The sequence below is a fragment of the Mus caroli genome, chromosome 12 (genome assembly GCF_900094665.2).
Source record: "Mus caroli chromosome 12, CAROLI_EIJ_v1.1, whole genome shotgun sequence".
Classification (NCBI taxonomy): domain Eukaryota; kingdom Metazoa; phylum Chordata; class Mammalia; order Rodentia; family Muridae; genus Mus; species Mus caroli.
In genome coordinates this window covers 107,863,638-107,873,958 of record NC_034581.1, presented here as the reverse complement: position 1 = coordinate 107,873,958, position 10,321 = coordinate 107,863,638, and the positions used below count along the sequence as shown (strand labels likewise).

General features: G+C 46.7%; 2 gene segments (V, D, J or C); both read left to right on the top strand.

The window, feature by feature from the left end:
• Positions 1 to 10,321, top strand: part of LOC110306604 — a 540,063-nt gene that overhangs the window by 406,892 nt on the left and 122,850 nt on the right. Inside the window, exon 3 of the C gene segment in view lies at positions 5,238 to 5,302.
• The window catches only part of LOC110306477, a 768,718-nt gene that overhangs the window by 751,523 nt on the left and 6,874 nt on the right, over positions 1 to 10,321 (top strand). Inside the window, 1 exon segment of the C gene segment in view lies at positions 4,941 to 4,989. Coding sequence covers positions 4,941 to 4,989 — 49 coding nt within the window.

The window sequence follows — 10,321 nt, the reverse complement described above, 5'->3', positions numbered from 1 at the left end:
CCTTCCCTGGCCTCTCACACCAGGTATTCCAGTAAATGGTTATACATAAATCCTGGCTTATCTATGTGCTTATTGGGAATTATCAGAAGTCAAGAAAGTTAGCTACCCAATTAATTCAGTTTACACTTATGTTAATGATAATTCATTTTACAGTATTCCTATTCCAACTGCTTAGGCCATGCAGGGCCAAGCTCCAGGAAAATGCTGCCAGAGCCTGTCTAACACCCTAAGGCTCAAGGACTCAAACTTCAGGACCTGGACCCTCAGTCAAGCTTGTCCATTATTCACTGTCTTCTGAGCACATTCCAACCATCATGTCTGATATCTCTTGTGCTGTAAATCTTTATTCAAAAGTTTAATGATGGATTGAATGCTGCTCCCCCCCACCCCCGCATCTCTCAACATCTGATGGAGATACCTTCAGCTCACCAACTGTTCTGAGCAGCTCTACAGTAGTCCCACTCTAATTCATAAATGGGATGAAAGTTCTCCCTGGATGTCCAGTTCTCAGCTGAATTCCAAATCCCATGCTGAGTAGACACACCAAAAACTACATCCTCAGGATAGAATCTGTATGGAGATGAACAGGCAAGGTGTGACAAAGTGAAACATGACAGAGTATGAAAGGACAAGGTCAGGCAAGATAAGGTACCAGGGATGGGGTCCCAGGATACTCAGCTATGGAGCAGAGGCTGGGAGACCAACTCAGCCCTAGACATTAGGCCCAGCTTTGGCTATCTCATTGTACAGATCCAGTTTCCTTACCTGGCCCTCTCCGGTATACATGTCTGCAAAACTATACTGATTAATCTTGGTTATCCAGTTGGCACATTTGGAAAAATTAAAACCTTAAGGGATTGCCTGAATCAGATTGGCCTATGAGCATGTCTGTGGGCATGCTCCTGACTGAATATTGCTATAGGAAAGCCAAGGCTACTGTGGATGGTACCATCCTTAGGCAACAGGGCCAAGGCCATATAAGAAATTGGCTGAGTTTCTTTGGGTCTGTGAGTTATAGCATGGTTATCCTGTACTTTATGGCTAATGTCCACTTATAAGTGAGTACATACCATGTGTGTCTTTCTAGGTCTATGTAATCTCACTCAGGATGATATTTTTCTGGGTCTATCCATTTGCCTGCAAATATCATGATGTTTTTGTTTTTCCTTATTATGCAGCCTTTACTTACTATTCTATGAGGAGGAGGCACAATTTGTTCTTGATTTTTAACTTTAATGCATATTTCTAGCAAAATAACTGAGACCATCTCTTTAAATTTTTTTCCTAAAATTATCTGAATCAAATCAGGAATTCTATAAATTCATTTATTCATCTAAACAGCATTAATTCATAAAAGTTCATCATCATGTTGATCTGTAGGAAATTTGCTCAATAGGGTGGGCTGATGTCCAAGAATCATTAGGCTATATAATAATGGCAGGAAAGGCATATCAGCAGCAAAGGTCAATCTTGGGGAGAAGTCTCTGGGGCCATGCCTCTCCAAAGTGCACCCATCACAGACATGTTAAACAGTGGGCCATCTCCAGGAAACTTACTTGCTTGCCATAGCCTTTCCTAGATGTTTTCTGTCATGGGATGGGGGGAGGCTTCCAGGAGTCAATGGGGGTGAACATATCTGAGACTCCTAGCAGCAGGAGACATGGAAACTGATGTGGCCATCTTCTGTAGCCAGGTAAAACTTCCAGTAGAGGGATAAAGACACTAACCCACCCACAAAATTTGTGACCCAAAATTTGTCCTGCCTACAAGATGTGCAGGGATAAAGATGGAGCAGAGATTGGGAGAATGGCCAACCAATGACAGGCCCAATCTGAGGCTCATCCCATGGGAGAGTAAAACAGTCTCCTGACAGGCTTCATCCAGCAATGGCTGAAGACAGATGCAGGGACCCATAGCCAAACATCAGTCAGAGCTATGGGAGTCATGTCAAAGAGTGGGAAATGGGATTTATTGAGCTGGGGGTGGTCAATGACATCACAAGATCAACAGAGTCAACTAACCTGGGCAAATGGGGGCTTACCAACAATGTAGGGGGCTGGACCTAGGCTTCCTACACATTTGTAGCAGATGTGCAGCTTGGTCTTCATGTGTGTATTACCCTAACATTTGGAGCAGGAGCTGTCTCTGACTCTGTTGCCTGCCATTGGATCTCCTTCCCCTGCTTGGGCTGCCTTGTTTGGCCTTAGTAGGAAAGGATGTGCTTAGTCCTGCTGTGACTTGATGTTCCTAGGCAGATTGATACCCCAGGGGGGGGCTCCCCATCTCTGAGGAGAAGGGCAAAGGGTAATGGCGGGAGGGACTTGTGAGGCTGGGACTGGGAGGAGAGAAAGGAGACAGCTGCAACTGGAATGATGTTAAGTGAACAAATGAATGGATAGATTAGATAGATAGATAGATAGATAGATAGATAGATAGATAGATAGATAGATAGATAGATAGATAGATAGATAAGGGGAAAAAGAAATTTAGCTGAGCAAGCCAGAGAGAGCAAGCCAAATGAGCAGCATTCCTCCATGACTTTTCCTTCAGCTCCTGCCTATGAGTCTGCCTTGACTTCCCTCAGTGATTGGGTGTAAGTTAAAAGGTGAAATAAACCCTTTCTTTGACAAGTTGCTTTTGGTTGTGATTTTTATCACAGCAAGAGAAAATCAAACTAGAACAAACATGTATTTTTTCCTGGCACATGCCCATAGTAAGGCAGAAATGATCTTCAGACCTAGACCATGGATACTACCGAGAGCAGAAGTGTAGATAGGTAGACTTACTGTATAATTGTAATCCAAGTAAATCTACATAGCTAGGGAGCTAGAGGAAAGGCCAAAGCTTCCTCTGGGAGGTCAGATCCTGTCGCACTGTAGCCAATAAGGCATATTGCATCACAGGAAAGGACTAAGACCCAGGCTGGCAATAGTGTCTGTATCTTAACTAGACCTCTCTAGTGAGTGAGGAAGAAAGTTTGTGAGAGTCCAGACTGTGGGCTGGGAAGGTACCTGCCATGCCCCTGTTAGTAACTGAATAATTGTAATCCAATTGTAGTTGTAAGAACTACAGCAGGAGCAGGTGTTCTCTAGAAAGCCTGAGACAACTCTACTTCTCCTTCTCTCAAGAGGCCACCTAATACAGGCCTAAGAAAACAGACTCTGGGAATAGTTGGGACTTAAGGAGCTAAGATCTAGAGCTCATCTACAGAGCAGGATCCCAGCCAAGAGAACAAAGAATACTGGCTCTCTCCTGTTCCCTACTCCTAGAGTTCTAAAACACACTATAGGGAAGGGAGTCTCTAGACCTCCATTCATTCCCCATCTTGCTCATTCCATCTTCCCATGTCCCCAGGTCTCCAAGCCACAGATACCACCTTTCCTATTCACCCACCTTTCTGTGTCCCTAGGTCCCCAGGCCATAGTCACCTCCCTCCCTGCTCACCCTGCCCCATCTATGCCCCCTAGATGCTTACTTACCAGAGTCTTTTGTCTGACGTGGGGCTACAAGCATCTATACTCCCTAAGCACCTACTGCTGACCTGTAGGACCCAGCTCTGAACCAACTCATATAAGTAAATACAGACTCTCCCCTGTCTTGAGATGGCCCCCTGGGTCAGGAGGAGACCACTGCCAAAGAACCTTCTCTTAGAGCACTGAACTCCTCCCCTGTACCACTTAGGACAGACCTGAGACCTATTACTGATTACCAGAGCTCTGGCAGTGACCACGGAGGAGATAGATCCACCTTGGACACAGGAAACACAGCACCAGAGATACTGCTCCATCACAACAGTAGAGTGACACTTTAGACTTTAATTTGGGTTCACTTTCCTGCTGGAGAGGTGGGATCAGAAAGCAAAGAGCAGTATGAGTGCCTGATAGGCACCCAAGTACACTATAGAGGTACTCATGGTGAATAAGGTACCTCCATGGCTTCCCAGGGAGGGGCACTGGCCCACCCCCACCATCACAGACCTTTCTCCATAGTTGATAACTCAGACACAAGTGAATGACAGATGGACCTCCATCTTTTTAAAAAGAAGACAAGCCCCACAGGCTCTAGAACTTTAGCGACTGTTTTGAGAGAACTCATTGGTCCCTGACTCAAGAGATGACTGGCAGTTTGGGGATCAGAATATCCATACTCTGTGGCTAGTGTGAGGTTTAAGCCTCAGAGTCCCTGTGGTCTCTGACTGGTGCAAGGTTTTGACTAAGCGGAGCACCACAGTGCTAACTGGGACCACGGTGACTCGTGGCTCAACAAAAACCTTCTGTTTGGAGCTCTCCAGGGGCAGCCTGAGCTATGAGGAAGTAGAGAGGCTTGAGAAATCTGAGGAAGAAAAGAGTAGATCTGAGAGGAAAGGTAGCTTCCTGGAGGTCAGGAGACAGTGCAGAGGAGAACGAGTTACTGTGGACAGGTCTTGGATGGGGAAAGAATGAGCAAATGCAAGCATCAGAAGGGTGGAGGCAGTGTCCTGCCAAGGACTTACCAAGAGGATCCCCGGACAGAGCAGGCAGGTGGAGTTGACTGAGAGGACAGAGTAGGTGCAGGTCCCTCTCTCGTTTCCTTTCTCCTTCTCCTGTTTCCTTCTTCTCTTGTCACAGGTCCCACTATGCTAGCCAAGGCTAGCCTGAAACATTACCATCCTACAGATGGGCCCATCCAGTTGAGTTAAGGTGGAGATCTCTCCAAACATCTGAGTTTCTGAGGCTTGGATGCCACTGGGGACTCCAAGGGACTTTGGGCTGGGTTTGGATGGCCCAGGATGAAGGGCTACTTCACTGGGTCTATAATTACTCTGATGTCCAGGACTAGGAGCTCAGGTCACTCAGATCAGGTGAGTCCTGCATCTGGGGACTGTGGGGTTCAGGTGGGCTAAGGCAGGATGTGGAGAGAGTTTTAGTATAGGAACAGAGGCAGAACAGAGACTGTGCTACTGGTACTTCGATGTCTGGGGCACAGGGACCACGGTCACCGTCTCCTCAGGTAAGCTGGCTTTTTTCTTTCTGCACCTTCCATTCTGAAACGGGAAAAGATATTCTCAGATGTCCCCATGTCAGGCCATCTGCCACACTCGGCATGCTGTAGAAGCTTTTCTGTAAGGACAGGGTCTTTGCTCCCAGGAAAAGAGGCAGTCAGAGGCTAGCTGCCTGTAGAACAGTGACAATCATAGAAAATAGGCATTTACATTGTTAGGCTACATGGGTAGATGGGTTTTTGTACACCCACTAAAGGGGTCTATGATAGTGTGACTACTTTGACTACTGGGGCCAAGGCACCACTGTCACAGTCTCCTCAGGTGAGTCCTTACAACCTCTCTCTTCTATTCAGCTTAAATAGATTTTACTGCATTTGTCGAGGGGGAAATGTGTGTATCTGAATTTCAGGTCATGAAGGACTAGGGATACCTTGGGAGTCAGAAAGGGTCATTGGGGGCCCTGGCTGATGCAGACAGACATCCTCAGCTCCCAGACTTTATGGCCAGAGATTTATAGGGATCCTGGCCACCATTGCCGCTAGGTCCCTCTCTTCTATGCTTTCTTTGTCCCTCACTGGCCTCCATCTGAGATAATCCTGGAGCCCTAGCCAAGGATCATTTATTGTCAGGGATCTAATCATTGTTGTCACAATGTGTTTGGTTTGCTTACTGGGGCCAAGGGACTCTGGTCACTGTCTCTACAGGTGAGTCCTAACTTCTCCCATTCTAAATGCATGTTGGGGGGATTCTGAGCTTTCAGGACCAAGATTCTCTGCAAACGGGAATCAAGATTCAACCCCTTTGTCCCAAAGTTGAGACATGGGTCTGGGTCAGGGACTCTCTACCTGCTGGTCTGTGGTGATATTAGAACTGAAGTATGATGAAGGATTTGCCAGAACTGAGGCTTGAAGTCTGAGGCAGAATCTTGTCCAGGGTCTATCGGACTCTTGTGAGAATTAGAGGCTGACAGTTGATGGTGACAATTTCAGGGTCAGTGACTGTCTGGTTTCTCTAAGGTGAGGCTTGAAGACTAAAGAGGGGTCCAGGGGCCTTTCTGCATAGACAGGGAACAGAATGTGGAACAATGACTTGAATGGTTGATTCTTGTGTGACACCAGGAATTGGCATAATGTCTGAGTTGCCCAGGGGTGATTCTAGTCAGACTCTGGGGTTTTTGTCGGGTATAGAGGAAAAATCCACTATTGTGATTACTATGCTATGGACTACTGGGGTCAAGGAACCTCAGTCACCGTCTCCTCAGGTAAGAATGGCCTCTCCAGGTCTTTATTTTTAACCTTTGCCTATGGAGTTTTCTGAGCATTGCAGACTAATCTTGGATATTTGTCCCTGAGGGATCCAGCTGAGAGAAGTTGGGAAATAAACTGTCTAGGGATCTCAGAGCCTTTAGGATAGATTATCTCCACATCTTTGGAAAATTAAGAATCTGTGTGATGGTGTTGGTGGAGTCCCTAGATGAGGGGGTAGGGACTTTGGGGGCTCATTTGAGGGAGATGCTAAAACAATCCTATGGCTGGAGGGATAGTTGGGGCTCTAGTTGGAGATTTTCAGTTTTTAGAATAACAGTATTAGCTGCGGAATATACTTCAGGAACACCTCTGTGACGGCATTTGTACAGTATCCGATGCATAGGGACAAAGAGTGGAGTGGGGCACTTTCTTTAGATTTGTGAGGAATGTTCCGCACTAGATTGTTTAAAACTTCATTTGTTGGAAGGAGAACTGTCTTAGTGATTGAGTCAAGGAAGAAAGGCATCCAGCCTCGGTCTCAAAAGGGTAGTTGCTGTCTAGAGAGGTCTGGTGGAGCCTGCAAAAGTCCAGCTTTCAAAGGAACACAGAAGTATGTGTATGGGATATTAGAAGATGTTGCTTTTACTCTTAAGTTGGTTCCTAAGGAAAATAGTTAAATACTGTGACTTTAAAATGTGAGAGGGTTTTCAAGTACTCATTTTTTTAAATGTCCAAAATTCTTGTCAATCAATTTGAGGTCATGTTTGTGTAGAACTGAGTTTACTGAAAGTTTAACCAAGGAATGGGAATGAGGCTCTCTCATACCCTATTCAGAACCGACTTTTAACAATAATAAATTAAGTTTAAAATATTTTTAAATGAATTGAGCAATGTTGAGTTGGAGTCAAGATGGCCGATCAGAACCAGAACACCTGCAGCAGCTGGCAGGAAGCAGGTCATGTGGCAAGGCTATTTGGGGAAGGGAAAATAAAACCACTAGGTAAACTTGTAGCTGTGGTTTGAAGAAGTGGTTTTGAAACACTCTGTCCAGCCCCACCAAACCGAAAGTCCAGGCTGAACAAAACAACACCTGGGTAATTTGCATTTCTAAAATAAGTTGAGGATTCAGCCGAAACTGGAGAGGTCCTCTTTTAACTTATTGAGTTCAACCTTTTAATTTTAGCTTGAGAAGTTCTAGTTTCCCCCCAAACTTAAGTTTATCGACTTCTAAAATGTATTTAGAATTCATTTTCAAAATTAGGTTATGTAAGAAATTGAAGGACTTTAGTGTCTTTAATTTCTAATATATTTAGAAAACTTCTTAAAATTACTCTATTATTCTTCCCTCTGATTATTGGTCTCCATTCAATTCTTTTCCAATACCCGAAGCATTTACAGGGACTTTGTTCATGATCTTTTTTACTTGTTTGTTTTGACTTACTACTAAGACTTCTTCACAAATCTTTTTCAAGACCACTTTCTGAGTATTCATTTTAGGAGAAAGACTTTTTTTTAAATGAATGCAATTATATAGACTTATTTCAGTTGAACATGGTGGTTGGTGGTTGAGAGGACACTCAGTCAGTCAGTGGAGTGAAGGACTTCTAAGCCAGTCCACATACTCTGTGTGAACTCCCTCTGGCCCTGCTTATTGTTGAATGGGCCAAAGGTCTGAGACCAGGCTGCTGCTGGGCAGGCCTGGACTTTGGGTCTCCCACCCAGACCTGGGAATGTATGGTTGTGGCTTCTGCCACCCATCCACCTGGCTGCTCATGGACCAGCCAGTCTCGGTGGCTTTGAAGGAATGATTCCACACAAAGACTCTGGACCTCTCCGAAACCAGGCACCCCAAACGGTAAGCCAGAGGCAGCCACAGCTGTGGCTGCTGCTCTTAAAGCTTGTAATTGTTTCTGCTTGAGAGGGCCTGAGTCTTCAGTCATTGCTTTAGGGGGAGAAAGAGATATTTGTGTGTCTTTTGAGTACCGTTGTCTGGATCACTCACATTTAACTTTCCTTGAAAAACTAGTAAAAGAAAAAGGTTGCCTGTTAACCATTAATCATAGAGCTCATGGTACTTTGAGGAAAGCTTAGAAAACGTGTATACAATTGTCTGGAATTATTTCAGTTAAGTGTATTAGTTGAGGTACTGATGCTGTCTCTCTACTTCAGTTATACATGTGGTTTTGAATTTTGAATCTATTCTAGCTCTTCTTAAGCAGAAAATATAGATAAAATGGATACATCGGTGGTTTTTAATGATGGGTTTAATATAGAAGGAATTTAAATTGGAAGCTAATTTAGAATCAGTAAGAGGGACCCAGGCTAAGAAGGCAATCCTGGGATTCTGGAAGAAAAGATGTTTTTAGTTTTTATAGAAAACGCTACTACATTCTTGATCTACAACTCAATGTGGTTTAATGAATTTGAAGTTGCCAGTAAATGTACCTCCTGGTTGTTAAAGAATGGTATCAAAGGACAGTGCTTGGATCCGAGGTCAGTGTGAGAGGACAGGGGCTGGGGTATGGATACGCAGAAGGAAGGCCACAGCAGTACAGACTTGAGAAAGAATAGAGACCTGCAGCTGAGGCCAGCAGGTCAGCTGGACTAACTCTCCAGCCACAGTAATGACCCCCAGACAGAGAAGGCCAGACTCATAAAGCTTGCCGAGCAAAATTAAGGGAACAAGGTTGAGAGCCCCAGTAAGCGAGGCTCTAAAAAGCATGGCTGAGCTGAGATGGGTGGGCTTCTCTGAGCGCTTCTAAAATGCGCTAAACTGAGGTGATTACTCTGAGTTAAGCAAAGCTGGGCTTGAGACTGCAATGAAGTTTAGCTTAGCTGGGCCGCTAAACTAAATTAGGCTGGCTTAACCAAGATGAGCCAAACTGGAATGAACTTCATTAATCTAGGTTGAATAGAGCTAAACTCTATTGCCTACACTGGACTGTTCTGAGCTGAGATGAGCTGGGGTGAGCTCAGCTATGCTAAGCTGTGTTAGGGTGAGCTGATCTGAAATGAGCTACTCTGAAGTAGCTGAGATGGGATGAGCTGGGCTGAGCTGACTGAGCTGGGGTGAGCTGAGCTGGGGTGAGCTGGGCTGAGCTGAGCTGAGCTGGGCTGAGCTGAGTTGGGTGAGCTGAGCTGAGCTGAGCTGGGGTGAGCTGAGCTGAGCTGGGGTGAGCTGAGCTGAGCTGGGGTGAGCTGAGCTGAGCTGGGGTGAATTGAGCTGGGCTGAGCTGGGCTGAGCTGAGCTGAGCTGGGGTGAGCTGAGCTAAGCTGGGGTGAATTGAGCTGGGGTGGGGTGAGCTGGGATGAGCTGAGCTGAGCTGGGCTGAGCTGAGTTGGGTGAGCTGAGCTGAGCTGGGGTGAGCTGAGCTGAGCTGGGGTGAGCTGAGCTGAGCTGGGGTGAGCTGAGCTGGATGAGCTGAGCTGGGCTGAGCTGAGCTGGGCTGAGCTGAGCTGAGCTGGGGTGAATTGAGCTGGGGTGAGCTGAGCTGAGCTGGGATGAGCTGAGCTGAGCTGGGGTGAATTGAGCTGGGGTGAGCTGGGGTTTGCTGAGCTGAGCTGGGGTGAGCTGAGCTGAGCTGGGGTGAGCTGAGCTGAGCTGGGATGAGCTGAGCTGGATGAGCTGAGCTGGGCTGAGCTGAGCTGGGGTGAGCTGAGCTGGAGTGAGCTGAGCTGAGCTGGGGTGAATTGAGCTGGGGTGAGCTGAGCTGAGCTGGGGTGAGCTGGGGTTTGCTGAGCTGAGCTGGGGTTTGCTGAGCTGAGCTGGGGTGAGCTGAGCTGAGCTGGGGTGAGCTGGGGTGAGCTGAGCTGAGCTGGGATGAGCTGAGCTGAGCTGGGGTGAGCTGAGCTGGGGTGAGCTGAGCTGGGGTGAGCTGAGCTGGGGTGGGCTGAGCTGGGCTGAGCTGAGCTGGGGTGAGCTGAGCTGAGCTGAGCTGGGGTGAATTGAGCTGGGGTGAGCTGGGGTTTGCTGAGCTGAGCTGGGGTGAATTGAGCTGGGGTGAGCTGAGCTGAGCTGGGGTGAGCTGAGCTGAACTGGGGTGAATTGAGCTGGGGTGAGCTGGGGTGAGCTGTGCTGAGCTGGGGTGAGCTG